Source organism: Anopheles merus, chromosome 2R, assembly GCF_017562075.2.
Source record: "Anopheles merus strain MAF chromosome 2R, AmerM5.1, whole genome shotgun sequence".
Classification (NCBI taxonomy): Eukaryota; Metazoa; Arthropoda; class Insecta; order Diptera; family Culicidae; genus Anopheles; species Anopheles merus.
This window is the reverse complement of record NC_054082.1, coordinates 9,273,344-9,293,081: the sequence shown is the minus strand read 5'-3', so window position 1 is coordinate 9,293,081 and position 19,738 is coordinate 9,273,344. Positions and strand designations below refer to the sequence as shown.

Sequence of the window (19,738 nt, the reverse complement as noted above, 5' to 3'; positions counted from 1 at the left end):
GAATAATAATTGCTCAATTAAGTGTAGTGTGTACCAGCTGCGCGAGCACACGGTTTGCGATCACAAAATACGTCCGGGAGAGTGGAACGAGTAGAAGAGATAGGTAGGTAAGAAACCCACCACACCATTATGCAACAAATGAAGATGTGAGAAGAGTTGGCTTTAAATCTATCGGGGATGGGGGTTAGGCGCACCTTATCGCCGTACGGCGCCAGATTGAGCAGTTCGCACATGGTTGTACCCGTGTTGGTGGTGGTAGGGCGAACTTGATCCAAGTGGATGAAGTGTTTTGATGCAACTTTCCTTCACTTTTTCGCACTGTTTTCCCCAGAGGCACAACAATTCCGGCTTTGGTGTGATGTGTGCACACTAGAAACACGACCGATAAAAATGGCCCACGTTGCCACTGGCACACTGTTTATGATACGATCTTGCATCAACCCCGCGGGGCCACCCCACGCAGCAGCCGCCGTACGTTTAATTACTGTTTACGCACAAACGAGATCACACGGCACAGGGAAGATCGACGGGGGGTGGTTGGTTTTTTTAATAGCAAACTATGACGAAGGCGGTAGAGCTGATTGTTGTTGCTAGCCTGGGTAGGGCGTTGTTCCACAGTTTAAGATCCTTTTCACAAGCAATTCATTCAACCCTGCTAGCCACACACACACACACTGAGACACTGAGACACCTTAACACTCAGACGATCGATCTGCGTCGCGGATCTGTCACCAAAACTGTGCGATCTTCTTGCTCGCGAGAAAACGCACGATCGCGAAAGCGCTTACTTGAAAAGCACACAACGCAACGGCGTACCGCGGAAGGAGGGGTGGATATGCGTACGAATTCACACCTTTTGTGCCGCCGAGATATAAAACCCCGGGAGAGGACAGGAAAGGAGACACGGATATGTATCACGTTTTATTTTCTGCACTTGATACCCCTCAATGAATGCTCGGCTTGGTTGAGAGTGTGTGTCGGAACCGCCACTTCCAGTTCGGTGGAAGTCTCGCGCTAAACTAACAGCAAGGGTTGTGCGCGCGCGCCCGCGTAAACTGTAACTGCCTGTGTGTCCCGCGGGTTGTTGTTCGCTTCACTGAGCCAAGGGGGAGATAGAGAGCGAGCAAGCGAAACAGAGAGAGAGAGAGCGAACCCCCCGCATTGCCACCCGAGCAGCGTTTTATGGTCAGATCTAGATTCAGCGCCCTTTTCCCGCGTCTATCGCTCGTTGTGTGAGGTCGTGGATGCGCCACGGTAGCAAATTGCATGCGCGCGTATACACACACACATGACCGAAGGCAGGGCACACAAAGTGGCTTTTTAAAGAGAGTGGAATAATTGTAGCGCTTTTGATACAAACTGACCGGAAAAGTGGCGTGTGTAGCGCTGATGCGTCGTATACGCTACATTAGGTACTGGGCGGTGGCGGCGGCGGCAGTGGCGGTTGTGCATAAAACAGGCCCAGCCCTTACAAAACGGCACATGCGAAGGACGTCCTTGGATGCTGAAAAGCCCAACAAAGGACACACATGATCGTGTTTAGGAGGGCGATTTCTTCGTGCGATCACCGATGCAAAGGTGCGCATAAACAGTTCCTCGATAGCTCAATTTTCTGCACCAACACACCACCTTTTGCCTGTGTACAACTGGGCTAATTAGCTTAAAGTGGCCCATCTGTCCCTGTTCGGTGGGATGGCTTGTGAAATTGAGCTGAATTGATATGGGTAGTTAGACCGACCGGAGTGAGAATGGCCAGAGTTAATGATGGAAGGTGGAGGAGGAGAATGAAGCCATCACCGTTCAATCAAACCGATGTGAACACTAATGGCAAACATAACAGACTATGGTTGACTGCAGCTTCAACGTCTCTAACAAATGATGTGCTCTGGACAGCGCTCCGGACAGTGTAGTGGACAGACAGGCCCGCCCATCGCACACAGGTGATACGTTTGGCATTTGACAGCGTGCGGAATGTACAATGGTGCGCATCACTCCTTCCCGGCGGCCCCAGGCCTGGAAGATGCTGGAACGTGAGGCTCTATTTGGGAAGTCACGAACTGGATAGCCCAATGATAGCCGAATGTGTCTTGTCGGCAGATCATTTGGCACATGTTACTTCTTTTCGCGCGCTTTATCGGGGATTAGACTAAATTTGAATGTTCTGGGCTGTTTTCTTGGGTTTAACCGACTGTAAAACAATAACCTTGTTCACACCTTTATTTAGCCGTTTGGGATCAACTCACGACTGCCGTAGTGTTGTTTCGACCAGGTAGGTAGGTTGGAAGGATGAAAACCCCAATCAGAAACGATACAATACGCTTTTGATTGGAACAGTGAAGCCGCCGCGTCGATTGGTAATTGATCGTGAAAGAGTTTAATTAAACGCTGGGGCTAAAAATAGAGAACCCCTAGAGAACGTATCGCAATATGATACACCAGATATTGTTCAGCCTCCGCAGATTCTGCGGAACGGAAGTGATTTAATTGACAAGAAAGAGAGAGAGAGAGAGCGAGGAGGCCTGTGTCAGTCATTCGATGCGCAACTATTGCACCATCGGGAAACAAAACTATTAAAATGCGTCATGCCAGAGTGCGTCACATGAGTGTGTGGTACGGTTTGCCCCCGATGTGTGACTAAACTGTTGCGCACTTTGTGGTATGCAATTCAAGCACAGCTTAACCCAGAGTGTAATCTGATCGCGAGTATCGTGAGATCGCCAAGATACCCGCTCCGGGATGCACATGATGATGATGATGCGCCAGTGGGATGGTTTCAAGCTTTGCGTAGTCGCAGACCACACCTGCAGTGACTGCGGCACAATGCGGGTTTCATGGGTGTGGGCATTGAAATGATCGCGCGAAACGTGCGCTACTGACGCGTTTCATGAGCTGTAGGATGCAGCACCTCAGCGTGAGAACACTCTCACGCGATTCGGATGAGATGAGTTAAGCTTCAGCGCGAAAGGAAATGAATAAGCCTGCGCTTATTTCTAAGTAATCCGATTGATCCTGATCCGTGGATCCGGGCATCCGTGGATGTAGCTGATCGACGATTCTCGATGTGTACGTCGTCACGCTACAGAGTCGTATTTACAGGTGCTGCTCAATAGAAACTCTATTGGAGTTCGTGCAACTAGAAACGGTACTACCACACTGCATATCCTGCTCGCCATAAAGCCAGTGTGTGCGTGTGTGTGTGTGTTTTTGTGTACAGTTACCGAGTAGACCTTGGAGCACGGCACAGCCGATACGAGATCGGAGGGATTTCCCGTGCACACTTTAAATGGTTTCCCACCTTTATCAAGGTGTCGCCGCAACCGGCCCTGTTTGCACTGCCTGTTAGCTAGTTAGGCTTTGCTAGAGCACTGTTGCTGCTGCTACTGCTGCTGCTGGGTGTCTGCCCCAATGCACCGTTTTTGTTTTGGTTCGCGCGGGTAGGACTCACAACGCACAAGAGGTGCCAACCGACGTACCGCTGGTTACAGTTAGGTTTTGTCGTGCGCGATGATTTACGACCGGTGCATACACCGATTACCATAGCGAAACAGGGGGGCGCGAGAGCTTAGACTCTAGTCTGCAGAGTTGCCTGACTTTCTGCTGCTCATTGCGTCATGGCATAAAAATGGCTGTGGTCGCTGTGTACTTTATTACACTTATTAAGGAATGTCTTCTCGAATCTAAACAAAATTTCACATACACACAGAGCAGCATGATGCGGCGTAAACTAGTCCCCTTGAAGTGTTAAAACACGGATCCGTTACATTATTAATTGGATCGCAACGGTTGTGCAGTAAACGGCAAGCCACTCCATAAATCAAAAGCGGCATAAAAAGAAGGCTCCTAAAAATCGATCCACGATCGGCAGTCATTAAGAGTTAATTGAGCATCTGCCAGAGGTGTGAGCGTTGCCAGAGCGCGCACTGCTGCTACCGTAGCGCACTGCGCACTCGTCGCTAACTTCACAGCCAACATCATCTCACCTTGATGATGGACAAGTAGTTGACACTTGGCAGTTGGGTCTAGCCAAACGGTAAAAGCGCTGTAGCAGAACGGAACGGGTGAACGGGTCGTCGAGAACCTACCTTTACCTACCACATGCTTTCTGTTCTCTGTGAGGGATGCAGTAGCACACAGAACGATCTCCAGAAAGTGCATTCACCCTCTCCAACTCCCTCCTTACCATTACGTAATGGGAGAGAACGAGACACAAAAGCGAGGCAAACGAATGCAAATAAATAGTGTGCCAACGTTCTAGTGGAAAATTTTCCACGACATTCTTCAGGGTAATGGCCCTGCCGGGAACGGCCAGATGGCAGCATCGTTGGTGCCTGCTCCATCTGCTTGTCGTTATCAGCCTCGCCGTGGAGCACCACCGCGTGGGGCAAGCAACTGGGGTTCTATCGGAGGATGCCTGATTATCAGCGAAAACCTACTATGATAATGAGAATGCGCGCGAATGGAAAGCGATGTCAGTACATTCTTGGAGATGGAGGTTGGACGAGGTCATGATCTGCTGCACTTGAGGCAGGCGGGATGGCATTAATCAATCAATTCGCTACAGCAGCTACAAGCGCTGCCTTGTTAGAATGTATGTTCACTGGTGGAATATTCCGAACAGATGTTTGTTGCTTGTGATGTGCAATTCTAATTGAAGCCAGTAGTGTGTTATCATCAATTGGTGCACGCATTTCCGATAGGGACATACAGTTGCTAGGCACGATCGCACGATGCGATAAAGTCCTGGTTGAGTTGAGGACATAAGTTGGAAGGACATAAGTACTACCAGTATTGAATAGTTACACATTAAATTTCTTGACGTTTTCAAAATATTGCAGAATACAGGGTTTTCCACGAGTTATTGGTTAAATTCGCGTATTTTTTTAGCTCGTCTCACGATTTATTAATCGTTTCCCATTTATGTTTGGTTCGTTCCAACGAATTATTTGGTATCGTCCCATTGGACATCAATACAATTGAACGAAACTCCAAAATCGATGGGAACCAAACAAACATAGGAAGGAAATAAACATTTTTGCGAAACAACCAAAAAACATTGATAAACCCTGTAAATGGTCATCAGAGGAAAAGCAATCTATGTTGTATCATTTAAATCTTATAAAATGTTCCCATTAAATCTAAAACACCTCCAAACCATACCGTGTGCAATCGACCGTCATCGAACTCCTCTTTGCCGCCCAGCAAAGGGTAACCTTCCTCGCCGCTGCCGGACACCCCACCCGCCGGCAGGTGGGCAGGAACGGACGTATCGATCAGCGGTGGCGTCGGCGGTCGCGATTTGTTCCCGATCGCTCGCCGGAACGGGATGAGGCGCCCCCATCGGTAGTAGAGCTGCCGGCCCCAGCGTTTCGAGGCGAAGTACAGGGTGGCCGAAAGGGCCACAAGCACCAAATACCACATTATCACGTGTGTTTACAGCACAGCTTGTTCGATGCTTTACCCAGCACCAGATGTAACACTTTCACTTGTTGCCGAACGTTGCCGATAATGTTGCGGATTGTCTAACCAGGCAGCGAGCCGGCACACACGCTACACCCTGTGGCTATGTTTTGATGTTTATGTTTATGCTACGCACATGACAGCACACTCCCCCCACCGAGAGAGCGGGGTGGATTGTTTCGTCGTATGTGTACCCGTACGTTGCACAACAGCGTGCGTTAGTAGTGGTGGACTTAGTGTACATAAGGCACAACATATAGCTCTACACGTGCATCCACACGCAATGTTTACAGCGCTGCGTTGCTGTGTGTGTGTGTGTGTAAAGGAAGGAAAGTCACACGCACACACCTTCAACCACTTCTATCTAATGTCGGTGCGTGTGTATGCGTACGGTCGCTGTTAGTGGTCATGTGGTGGCTTTTCTACACACCAGCAGCTCTCGCTGTGTTTGTTGATTTTCGAAAAGGGGTGCACACACAGATTCTATATGCACACCGGGTCTGGGCGGCGGCACAGGGTAAGGGTGGCACCTTAAAAATATCGCTGACCTATGTTGTGTGTGCCGCCTGTTTGGTTTTCTTTGCACTAGAAGATTATTCCTTGCATCGCGCAGCTCAGGAATTGGAAGGGGTGGCAAATACGCTGGCACGTTTCGATGATTCGGCTCGGAACGAACGGAATTGGTCTCGTGACATATTCGATGCGGTGGTCTCCGTTCTGGGGGATATATACGATGCAGTGCTTACACCCCTTTTCGAACACGGGTGAATGTACACGGTGGCCTCGGTTTACGGACGGAGGAGGAAAAAGTTGCCCCAGTGAACCGGTGGTCGAGTTGCAGCAGCAGCAGCAGCAGCACACCCAGGCGAAGAGATGAAATGTCAAAACGCTGCTATTGCTAATGGCAGCGGCAACACGCAAACAAACACTTGCACTTTTTCACCTCAAAGGAGGACCCACGTACACACACATATTTCTTCCCAGGACGTTCATTATCACACGGCACAGATGTCAAACAGACCGGTGCAACACGCTTTGATTGCATCCATTTTTTCTATGATAAATATCGAAAAGAAGGACTGGACAATCCTTTCCAAACTATCGCCCGCTACTAACGAGAGACCTTTCTCGCACCTACCCAACGACACCAGCCAGACTGAAAATGGGAGGCAGCGCCACAGTTTTGACAGTCTCTCGGCGCTTCCAGAGCGCACGTAAGAGAGAGAGAGAGAGGAGACGCACACGCACACACATAGTAGGCGCCTGCTTGCTTTCTCTGTTTCCAACCATATCATTGCGCATGTATTCGTGACAGGTTTCGTTCCAACATCGAATTGTAGGGGAAACAGGGGTATACATGCCGCTGCACCATGTAACACGATGTATATACACAGTGGGGAGAGTTGTATGTACATAAGGGTGGGTGTGTAAGGCCAATAAAAGCTTACGGGGCACAACGAAAGCTCCGCTGCTTCCGGGCAAGGTCGTTGACATAAGGGCGCGCACTTGCAACACGTCCAATGCTTTGGGAGCTTTCGCGAGAGCTTTTCAACCCAAGCGAACCGTTGGGTGTGCATTTGAATTTATATTATCACAACTGATAGGCGGGAGGGCAGCATGCGTGATGTAACAGCTAACACGTGCTAGCGATAAAGCGAACAGAAAAATCATTCTTCTTATTTTGCTAAATAAGACACCAATAAATTGAGGCACGATTTCATACCGAACACGACGAACAATCCAATCTTGCTCGAAAGGTCAAATGTGTTTTGTCTGCGTGTGTGAGTGAAAACAAAAGTTCCGTTTGCTTGCTTTGCGCCGCACATTCTCATCGATACCACTCGGTGCCGATGATCCAGTTTTGGGCATTTTTGCTTTACTGTGTTCCGCAATCAAGGTCGATATAAGTATGTGGTGATCCGTAGCCACAGATTGTGAACAATCAGTTTCGCAGTTACGCTCCAAAAGATACTCCTCTGCTTACTATACAAGTAAGAATATTTAAGACTAATTCGAGCAAGATACAGAGAAATCCAAAGTAATTTCGGTCGCTTTTGAAGCTCCAAACGGGGGTTGAACTTTGGACGTTAAGGGTAGGATACAAACGATTCGTTAATATAGTCGATTATGCAGCTGCTGTGTGCTCATTTGTGCAACGATTGATTGTAACAAAGTGTTGCTATGCTATCCAACAGGCACCTGATGAGCAGCGAGGACATATTTATAGATAATCCCAATATATCCTCACCAGTTCCCGGTACAACACGCTTGCCAGCAGGTATCGATCGTCAATAACACTTTTCGATTCACCCCGTACCATATTTACGATCGCGTTAGACGAAGGAGTGGTAGCCTAACACGATCATCACACCAAGGCGGCTGAAAGCTGGCACATGGCAAACTGTGCAACACTCGATGCCCGCGCCGTGTCTCACCGAGAAATGTGACGAGCAAACCAATGAATCGAAATGCACAGGCAGGCCGAGTACAGTGCACACATATGAATATGCAGATGAGCACTTGGCGCGGTGATCTGGCCTGTTGAGTGCTTCTTGAATTTTATTAGCAATCGTCGGAGTACGAGGTCCGGTAGGTAAGCATGGGGGTGTGCTATGAGTTAATAAGGAGGTGGTGCTTTTAGAAAAGAAATTAATTTGCATTACGCATTAATTGAGCCGCGGCAGACGCAACGGGACACGTGCGGCGTAGAAAATAGATTCGCGGCAGTTAGAGGTAAGCCCAAGATCGTTTAAAAACTGCTGATCGTGTACAGCTCTAAAGGGTACAACATACTGAAGAACAGAGGACAACATGGTTACTGAATTTGATTGTTGAGTTTGCATGAGTTTTAGTAGGATGAGTCGTCATATTACCAAATAAGACACAAACGTAATCCTCGAAAGATGTTATTCAGAACAACATCATAATTTCGTAGCCTTTGAAGCCACACACGTGCTACACACCGGAATCGGTAACTGAGAGAACGAGTGCCGAACACCTAACGCTGAGCAGCCATACTTTGTAAGCGGACGACGACGACGACGATGACGACGACGGTCGATGATCGTTCATGCGGTTCCTTCCTCACCGTGGAACCGGTCAGGACAGGGCAGCCGGTCAGGGTCGTCAAAGGTTAGACGGCGGCGGTGGTGTTCCTTCATTCCACGCCTCGTCCACGTCTCCCTCTCGCGAATCAAACGATCGATCGCGCTCTCAGAACGGATCACCCCTATGCAGGCGTGTAATGACACAACATCCACCGCAACAATTCGCGCGCGCGTGAGCGCGTTTTTGTGCTGGAGAGTGTGTCTTAAAGTATGCAAAAAAAAAAAAAAACAAGAACGCAACGGACAAAAACAAGCTAGGGTCGACTTTTTTTGTAACTATCCACTGCCTTCCTATAGGTTAATAACAATTTGTTCCTGGCTGGTAAGGGGTGCACGCGCACACACACGAGTGCATGATGAAAAAAGGGTTTTTGCTTCTTGCAATGGGCGAGGAGGGTCGGACTCGCTGGCAGCATCTAACACTGCTGTGAACCTGCTGTGTAGAAGGTCTAGGATGATTAGCATTTCTTGCCCTCCCCATGTACCCACTCCGTGCGTGTACGTGCGGGTCAGTTGGCAAAAGGGAGAAATCACTTTATTAAGTGAACGCAGCTTTTGAGTTTTTGTCGTAGCTCTCCAAAGTGGACAATCACAATTAAGTTAGATAGGTTGAACTGTTGATAAAATATTGTCCTTTTTTCTCTGTTTAAGCCGATAGATTTAGCACCTAATGATGTATAATGAGTCGAGCGATATACTGCTATTAACATAAGAAAAAAAAAAAAAAGATTTACCTTCGTCTTGAGATACTTGGTCAGTTTGTTGATTTTCGATTTCGACATCATTTACGCGCTTACGTTTCAATATCAATCAGGATACGGAAGATAAACGAGCGTTTTCGCTAACGGTACTCTGTGCGTGTGTGATCGTTGATGTTTGAGATATAAAAAAACGTACGACACTCCTATTCCAAAAAAACAAAACCCCGAACCAGCTTACAACTGACGGAACTGGCACGAAATCTTGATTACTTGATTCAATAAACTAATACGGCGAACAGTTTATGCGCACAGATATCACAGCACTGAAGAGCACTTGTAAAGAGAGCGAGAGCTACACAAAGTGTTGCTGCTGAATTGTACACCGGGATTGGCTTCTGTGCCGTCGACAGTACCCGCCTGTCGGACACAGGAAGCTTGCTCAAATCGCAAATAAAGCAGCGTGCATAAAGAGAGTATTTGTGGGGAGCACAGTACGGCGGCACCGGCACTGAATCATTGCACAGATGATACGGGCTAAACTAAATTGACACACACCGGGAAGAGAAGATTAGGATGAATTGGCATTAATTCGCTACACAAACACAGACACACACAAAAATAAACACGCTCAGGCAGTACACAGTAGTGATCCGTGTTCGGGTCCCTTCTAGGCTTGCAAGGGATTGGATGGGAAGCCACTCAGACTTTACTTATTTACCACCCAAGAGGCACAAACAAACCTGTGGGAATGGAATGCGCCGACGGTGACACACACCTGTTCACACACTGTACCACCTGCACACCACGTTGCACCAGAGCAGCAAGAAATAAATTCTTCACCCGTGATCGTACACTACACAGCACAGCGAAAAAGTGATGGTCATTTCATCCCGAGCAAGATGTAACTACCGATCGGCCCTACTTTCAAGTTCACGGAGAGGCACGACACAATAATCCGCAAGATCTCGCTGATCGCGTCTCGGGTGAGAGTAGTTACGCTCCTTGTCAAGAGAGCCTTTCTTCTCCTCCCGCGGCAGAGAGCGCCGAATTGAAACGGTTTTGGGTTAGGAAGGCAGCGTACATTACACCGTTTTGGACTTGCACGATCACCGCGATGTGCAACGGGAGTTGACGATGGGAAATTACGTACCGCTGTTTGCGGCACAAAACAGATTGTCAGACAGAGAGCAGAGCACAGCAAAATAGGAGGATGTTTCCACGACCACACTTTCATCAGACAGGCCAGCTACTGCTGCTGCTGCTGCTGCTGCTGGTACCTATCTTCATGCAGCTGTTGGCCACACACGGTTTGGGAAAGTACGCAATGTACCATCGCACACGGCCACTGTTTGTTGTTGTGTTGTAAAGGTGTAGCTCTTCTTGTGATGTTTGTGGAAAAACAAGAGGCGTACTTTTTCAAAACACAACAAAGGAGAGGGAAAGACACTAGCTGAAGGAAAACCACTGTCTGGTGATGTTAACGATTCGCAAAACTGACTGAATGCAACGATTCTTCCATCACCGAGACGTGCGCATTTGATCCTTAACAAAGACGCTTGTGTTTGATAACCATTTTTAACGATTGTGCACAATTTAATATCACGTCCATAAACAATTCGGCTAGCAAAACACTCCATGATAAGAGAGAGCAAGAGACATACACTGTTATTGGGCGGCCTATTATGACTTATTATAGGACTAAAGCGAATTTACACTTGTAAAGCACTACTGTACCGTAGGTAAGCTTATCACTTGGAAGGCGTGTTGTATCGTACACCACACACCACGTTCCCCAAACACCAGGGTGCAACCACCACAAAAATGCCACTATTGGTACCGCGATAGAGAAAATCCGTTCACTCCTGCACGCGATCGGCAACGGAGATGAAGGCAGAATGAAATGGCCAACTAGCCAGCCAGTGAAGAGGGTGCGCGCGCGCGCGCACACACCTCTTACGATCACCGATCGTCGGTGGCCATCGAAGTTAGGTTCACGCATACATACACTCACCCTCTCTTTCTTTCTCGTGCGCGCTCACTCTCTTCCGGCTGCTGCATTGGGCAAATGACGCCCTCTCTCTCACGCTCTCTCTCTCGCTCACTCCCGCTCTCTATTACGGTTGGGGCAAGGTAAACTGCCAAACTGCCAAACCGCGCACCATCTCTTCCGAAAGGCCAAAAGTACAGGGGAGCGTGCGTATGTGTGTGTATTCTGCTGGCCCCAAGTGCGGTTTGTTTACTGGCTTAGTGTTTAGCAGGCGAAGAGAACAGTTTGAATCACATGCAAAATCGCAAAACGATAGCGTGTGTTGCAAAACAGTGGACCTCACTCTCTCTCTCTCTCTCTTTTTCCTGTTGCCACTGACCGTATGGATCCTCCGAGCTGTAACAGGTGGCCATTTTGCGTTGGATGGAATTCGTCCCACCGTACAACCAACTACCAACAGTCAGTGCCGTACCATGTATACTACCTTTTTTCAGTGAAAGATAGCATTTGCGCTCTCAAATTCCAACACGACCGCCCCAGTTCAAGGGTACACTCCGCGAACAACAAATTCCCTCGCGATCAGTAGTAGTAGCTTGATGAGGAGAGCGCCCGCGAAAACAAAAACAAACCGCCCTACACCCTCAACCTTACCTCCCTCCCTTTTGACGGACTTCTCCCACCGCATTAATATTCACCCGGCGAAGAGAGCAGAATTGGATCACATTGAACAAGAGGATCATCAACCAACCGATATAAGGTGTATTGTGACGTCTTCTGACGACTGTTGGCACCGCGAACCAACAAAACCGTTCTGCACGAGAGATGCTTTAAATAGATTCACCCAAGCGCACCGCGTTTTGGTGAAATAGGGCGAAGAAGTACTACCAACACTACCACCGCCGCCGCGCATTAGCCCTTATGGAAGATATAGGTTCCACCGCGCTAATATACCTGTTTCCGGCGTGACTACGGGTAGACAAAACGGTCCAAATCCGGTAAGACGGATTTCCGATGGAAAAATACAACCACCGCAGGGCAAAAAGGGAGACAAGTCTGGCGGGAACCAAGACGTCTTCGGTAACTAGTTGTTGTGGACCCGGTTTTTTGTGTGTTCCGTTTCCTAATGCTTTTTGGGAATTTTCCTACAACATGATGCTTGTGTGCTGTAAGATCTATAGCCATGTCATGGAAAGTCAGTCTTGCAGAACGTCTGCTCTGGTCAGCTAGCTGGCAGCTGTGGTTAGGAAGATGTGCGAGATTTTAACAGGAAACTCATCACTGCTCTATGTTATGTGATGATCGATAACGCGCGTTTGTGCTGACGATCGTTGATTTTTTTCCACCGCCATTAATTGTACTTTTATTTGCAGTATATTTACAGTTTACAGCAAAAGATGCTTGTTTTTGAGCAGCTGGGCGATAAGACGAAATTCTAGGAATGTTTGTACTTGTAATAGCCTGGTAGAAGAAAAAAAAAAACACATCAACAACATCCAGGTTATTGCGACTCAGACAAGTAGCCGTGTGATAGGCCGAGTCGTCACGCTGCAATTGTAAAGCAAAAATTACAATTAACAGAGAGTTTGCGCTCCAATTCACCGAACGTCTGTTAATTTTGCAGAGATTAGTCAGCTAGACTCCCTCAGAAAGCCTGATTCGCGCTACTTCAAAGTAGCCCCAGCGGCAGTCCTATTCCATTACAGCGTCGGTGTTTGATGATCGGGATAGTAACCCCGAAGGACAGAAGAAGCCTTTGGTAGGAAGCGATTGTAACATCGAAGAACTGTAGCTTCGCACACCAATCAAGGATGGTAACTTTCGAGCCGTGTGTGTCTGTGCACATATCTGTACGCCACTACACACGCTAGAGCAGCGTTTCGATTTATTGCACCGCAGAAACATTCACCATTCTTGTGATAGCCATATTTAGCGTTCCGGTATAGCGGAAGCTAGTAAATCGCGAAAACCCAAGAACCAAGGAGGACTAAAAGTAAGAATTCTAGGAAACAAAAGCACTTGAAGCAAAACTGTTTGGCGGCGAGGGCAAATGTGACATTTCAGAACATGCATCGTCTGGATAGAAAGGAAATATGTACTGGCGAAGAATGCACTTTCAGAAGAATTTTGCGCTTCCTGAGCTGGTTCTGACATTCTGCGCAGGAGATACCATTAAAAATCAGTCCCAAGGTACGGGCGCAATGGTACAGGACTGACGATCGCAAACCGGAAATATGCTTTATTACTCACGTGGCATATCTTGCAGTGCATGTGTGTCTGTGCGTGCGAGCGAGTCACGCGATCTGCACAAATCGATGCCTGACTTCCTGGCGAACAGAGCACAGCTCCTTCACGCGTCCTTCTGAAGGTGATCTTTTCTGGTCTGATCCATGGGAAACATTTAACGCTCGGGAATAGAGAATGGCATACGATCTATCAGGCAAGTGTATGTGCCACCACAAACGCACGATCAATTGTTGCCACATAAGCATGGGTAGTACCATAACATGACTCAGCTTGATTTTTGTGTACATAATGTATGTCTTGTTTTTACAGCACATTGCTTTTTGTTTCGAAAAACATATGCCATCCTCCATCTTTACAGGTATCGTATCTTCAATACATATCGAGGTCGTTTCTCCGCTCAAAAGTGACAATTATTGTGTATCTCCTAAAAGGTAACTCATATCGTCAATTATAGCTCACAAAAAAACATCAGGCAATGATTCCCGTCTGTACCAGACCAGCATTCGACTTTCGGCCCTCCGAAAACAGGCATCCATCCCAAAGGATGTTCGTGTCTCGTTGGTTTAAAACAACGAAGAAGAGCGACCACAATGATTGGTTCTGTGGTAAAAACCTGTTCCATCGGTGCTATTTTTAGAAACGGTAAATTGTTTGCGGATGCTTTTTTTAAGGCACCGCATCGAGCGCACCGTTGTTTTCTGTTCGATAATATTTTGCCGTTTACAGAGCCACTGCCACGCGAAACAGGTTTTTGGTTGACTTTTTCGGCAAAACATAAGCTGCGTGCGTTCGTCGCGCGGCAGCTGTGTTGACGTAGCGGCGGGACAACGCGGTCAGAAGACAGCACCTAATGACGGGTTTTGCAGAACATTGGCATTACAAATATTGCAAAACTCGTTGGAGGAAAAATAAAGTTTGGGCTTAACTATTCATCTGCATAGCGCAGTTAATAAATCGGACCTTTATATTGGCAGCACTGTATCGAGCTGTTAGTTGTAACATTTGCGTATAAAAACTTTCATTCGTTACATTACATCATGGACCGAACGTAATCCCAAAACACCACAGGACCGATTAAAACGCAATTCATCCGAAAAATTTAATACGCCATGCATGGGTGTAAAACAGCGTCGATAACCTTTGGCACTAACTGGCCGGTGCGTGGCATCAATCATCAACAAACAAACGCTCTTACTCACTGATTATGTCATCGGATGAATTTCACATACACCCCGATTCGCGACTTGTGCTGTATGCCAAAATAAAAGTTTATGTTGTTGTTTACGAACGTTGAAATTGGTAATCGCAAACAAAAAAGAAAACGTTAATAGTATCTCAAAACGACTTGATAATTCATCTATACTGAAATGAAATAGTATTTGTAGTATTAAGTAACGCGGTTTTCGGGCAAGTACCAACGAACGAAAATTAATCTCAATGTATATATGGTAGTGTGAGTTCTTCATGTCTCTGATTACAACATTTGGTAGGATATCACAGCTGGGTTGGAACCATTCTAGTTAGCACACAGTCATAGACATACAATCATAGACAAATATATATATGCAGGGGAGTACATTTGCTAACATCACATCAAATTGACATCAAACAGAAACCTATACCTGCGGCCTGCCGTTTAACACCAAAATTCCGGATCAATTAAATACTAATATGTATGGCTATTTTTGCGGGGAGGATACAATTTTCATTACAATTTCTCAAGGAAAACAAGCACAACAAAACCAAGCGATAGCAACAGAAGCAAACAAAATGGGTAAGCTGTCTGCTTAATGGATTAAAAGTTTCGAGAGTAAAGTTGTCTAAACATTAAACGAATACTATTCAACTAAGGATGCAATTTTGTTTCTAAATGTACACTAAAAGGATAGTCAGCATACACTTAATGTGCTCGCGTTCTCTAAAAGCTGGTGTGGTTGGAAGCTAACTTAATCTAAATATTCCGTTGGTACTGTTTCCTTATGAAGCAATGTTTTCAAAACACTTCATTCGAAATTATAAATTGTAAATAATAAAATAACAACGAAATAAAACAAACATAGATTGTTTGAAGACGATTTTTATCATTCTATGCTCAAAAATCGTTATATAAATTTTACAGTTTCGTATCTTTCGTCACAATTTTTATCAGAGTTTTACAAAAAAAGATCAATATACGAGTGTTATGTGATCGCCCAAAATACAAACGATACTCGATCTTATGATCAGACCCATCTATCATTCGATATGATAGATTCAAAATCTCTGATTAACAAAAATATTTAACAAACACTATGTAACTGTTAAAAAAAGAACATAAACACAGATGATGGTTATACACATCAAAATGCCACTAGAATTCGAGCAAAACACAATAACAGTACTATCACACGATCATCTATAACTTTCAACTCTACGGTCTAGCAATGTAATGAAAGTTATAATATGTTGGTTTTTGTAAAAAGATAAAGAAGGAAATGTTTAGATATATAGAGGACAGTAAATGGGGCAGATAATACGGTACGAAACATCAATCGCTGAAAAGTGTGTGTTACGAAAACATTACTACTACAAGTACGAAACATTTGTTGCAAAGTGTTGTACATATACGAAATGATTATTGTATAGGAGAGTATCTCTTTGTATACAGGCAGTATAGTATAGTATAGTAGCTAAAATGCAATTGTGTGACATTGTACAGCAGATCTAATAGTCTGTGGTGATGTTTCGAAATTCAAATTTGGCAATAGTAGTTGGTTTAAACAATTCTAACCTCACAACCGTCCAAATCGTTCGATCCAGTTTGACTTTTGATTATGTTGTAGGTTTTAACGAACGGTGCCTTTAGCAGCTGTTGGGTTAGCGGGTTAGTAGGAACCACATCGACGACGATGGGCATTAAAAGGATGACGATTAAGTAAGTTATGAGAAACAAGAGGAAAAGACAAACGAAGAGAGACAGAGACGAGAAATTAATCATTAGTCAGCTTTCCAAATTCCAAAGAAAATGAAATCATGGCAGCACATCCTGTAAAGTTTGAAGTCCTCGTTGCTTGCCTTCTTTCGCACGCCGAACTGAACCATTCTTTTCATTCTATTACGTATAGTTTTATCATTACTTGAGTCGTGAAACACTTACCTCCCACGATTCACGTGTATACTCGGAGATTTCGCCTTCACTGGCAGAACGACCGTCCTGAAGAACAAAAAAAAAAAAAGAAGAAGCATGATATTAGATCGGTTCAAAGACGTATCCCAACTGTGGCGGTGGTGATGTTGATAATAGCATACCTTCGACGGACTGCCAGTTTTCGCCGTCCATTCGGTATCCATCTGGATGAGCTCAAAACCTCGTTCCTTGATGGCAGCTTCATCCAGCTCACCATACAGGTGTTGCACCCAGGCATTCAAGAAGCGATACAATTCATCAACCCTAAAGGAATAAAGCGTAACGGTTTAGCACTTTTCGACGGGTTATCACTTAACAACACTACTTACTTATTTTTTGGAATGCTAAACCAATATTCGGGACGCAGCTTATTTTTGCCGTAGGACATTACCGTCGTCGGCAGCGGTGTGTTCTTGCCGATCTTGCGTCCCATGCGCAACCGAAGGTACATCGGTGGGTCCGGACAAGCTCGGGCCGGTCGTGGGATAAGCTCTATTGCGAGAAAGCGACGAGAGAGCGTGAAATGATAGCGAGGTGTGAAATAGGCACATATGTTGACTTGAGCATTTTATTCCCTTGCACACATGAATCGATTACAAGCGGGTTGCAGAAATTGCACTGTTAGTAAGCAGTAAAAGCCATGCAATATGCAGCCGTGTGAACACCGGTGAAGAACAGTAGTAAATCATTCAAGAACTTTTTTGTTTTTTCTTTTCTTTTTGTATTGAAACAGATGTCAAATTGATATAAAAGCATTTTGTGGTGTAAAACGCAGTTTTTTTATATATCGTATACTTTTGGTCAAAAGAGCAGTTTTTTTTTGTTGAAAAAAAACAACTAGAAATATAATTGCTAAAATTCATGCATTGAAAGAAATAATTTTATAGATTTGCTTTAATAGTGAAATAATGCACATGCAGGCAATCACAAATTGTAGAAAATCAAAACATTTTACATAATCAGGATGTATAAATTAGAAACCGAAGGACACGATGTGTTTGTCCATAGACGTCGAAACGTTTAGATACATTCACACACACTCCTTATGTAGTACAAAAAACACACACAACAGTACAGTGCACAATAGAGGTAGCAGACAGAGGAGAGGACTGAGTAGACGACAGATTTATTACGAGTATGACAACGGTACGGCGCTCGATTGCTGAGAACAAGTGTGACAAGAAATGGAAAGATCACAACAACAAGGTGGTGAAGGAGGAAGATCGATGTAAAATAACATGATATGACATTCAGCAGATAAATAATGTACTTTTGTTATAATAATGATACAAACAATGCTCTAGCATGGGATGTGGGACAACATTAGTGTAAATAAAGACAGGACCCGCACAGGATGAGTTGCAAATGAGCGCCGTCACTGTGTGACGTGTGTGTTTAACCTACCAAGTTTCTCAAGCTGAGGAAACAATGGGGCCTTCACTGAAAGATTGTGAGCAACGGTTGTTGTTGTTGTAGTAGTAGTAGTGATAGTTGATACATATTGTTGATGTTTTTTTGTAGTTGTTGTAGTGATGATGATGATTGATTGGTAGGGTTGGATATTGTAGCAGTAGCAGTAGTAGAAGTAATAGTAGTTGTTGTAGTTGGTTTTGTAGTTTGTGTACAATGGCGTGGGGAATGAGTTTGTTGGAAAGCACGCAGAGTATCGAGGGGATTAAGTATGAGCGCAGAAGAGAGATGTAAAGAAGAGAGATAAAGAAGTGAAAAAGATTCCAAAATACATATCCACAACGAGACATCAACGATTGAAAAACGACAACGAAAAGAAGACAAATCCTAGCCAACAGGCTTTGCACGAAAGATTCTTGCAGCAACGATTTTTATATGAACAATTTGTCTCGAATTTTAATCTGAAAATACGACCCTGATATATGACCAGAAGATACATATAAAATTCAACAAATTGATAACGATAATGAATAAAAGATCGCAGCGGGCACATACTTTTGAAACTACGAAAGTGTGAGACAATGCGCTAAGGTGTCTGCTACATAACTATCGCCGATTTCTGGTGAAATTTTACTACATTGTAAGTGCAATTATTAGATTTGGTTGCGCATTGATTTGCAGTATCAACTAATGTATGCTGGTGTGAATAGTTCTAGATGTTAGTTATCTAAGTGTGCAATAAAGTTTTCAACATTAAACAAAACCAAACGCAATTTCCAGAAATTTGCTAAAACAACCAACTGTAGAATAAATTCATACATTATTGGTATTTTGTAACTGAACTCGAACATGTTAGCGGCAATCAAGAACAAGACTAAACTGTTAAACAAGCGGTAAAAAAATGCAGGCCGCATGTCAATGCGTAAGTAACTTTGAAACGTAACGCAAACAAACTTTTCCATCAAAGAACTAACAGTCAAGTGAAACAGTTGAACAAAGGGTGAATTTAATGTTCCTCTTTACAGTTGTAACGATGATGTGAACTCGATAGGTAGAAACGAAAAATACTTACTATCAAAGCTGACGAACAGTGTTGGCATATCGTCGATGGACACCATTGAACGGTAGTCCAGTTTCGGTGGCGCCGGCTTCTGCTTGTTCGCGCTACCCTCAGAGGGATGCTGGCGAATGAATGTACCGATCGATGATCGTCTGGAATTGGCGAAGGAAACAGATTAGTAAAGAGTGCAGATTACTGTACGCATTTTACTGGCTAGTTCCGCTAGTAGCATACACTCTACAGGCATAACACATTCAAAAGGTGTGTTGAAATAGTTTGGAACTATATGGACAATAGGACAAATACAACTACACAATGAACAGAGAACGTCGTCCTTTGTTCGCGCTTTTTACACACGAGGACGTAAGTGTTTGTTGAACGCAAAAATGTTCCACGATCTGGTGAGGATAGTCGCCAGCTTATTACATTAATTCCTACAAAATGGCAACAAAACACGTACATGTGAAATCAAACTTTTGAAATACGGTTCGGTTTATCAAGGACAACTTGGGGAAAAATCGATCGTAAGCAAACAAAAATGGGCACGATCCTATCGATCGAGGACATTGGAAGCAAAACAGAAGATAGGACGACGCTGTAGTCTGT

At 45.0% G+C, this 19,738-nt stretch overlaps 1 protein-coding gene across 31 annotated transcripts in view; it reads right to left on the bottom strand.

Annotated features, from left to right (window-relative positions):
- Positions 1–19,738, bottom strand: part of LOC121588695 (TLD domain-containing protein 2) — a 106,678-nt gene that overhangs the window by 5,627 nt on the left and 81,313 nt on the right. For 17 of the 31 annotated variants that reach the window (XM_041906952.1, XM_041906954.1, XM_041906956.1 and 14 more), the window contains 6 exons: positions 19,145–19,284; positions 18,067–18,102; positions 16,992–17,154; positions 16,785–16,926; positions 16,633–16,689; positions 16,267–16,344 (listed from right to left, as the gene is read on the bottom strand). In XM_041906952.1, coding sequence (XP_041762886.1) covers positions 16,267–16,344; positions 16,633–16,689; positions 16,785–16,926; positions 16,992–17,154; positions 18,067–18,102; positions 19,145–19,284 — 616 coding nt within the window. Of the gene's footprint in view, positions 1–194; positions 1,036–5,157; positions 6,576–9,298; positions 9,805–10,005; positions 10,892–10,999; positions 11,179–16,266; positions 16,345–16,632; positions 16,690–16,784; positions 16,927–16,991; positions 17,155–18,066; positions 18,103–19,144; positions 19,285–19,738 lie in introns of those variants that run through there. The other 14 variants (XM_041906970.1, XM_041906948.1, XM_041906951.1 and 11 more) reach the window with 9 other exon arrangements.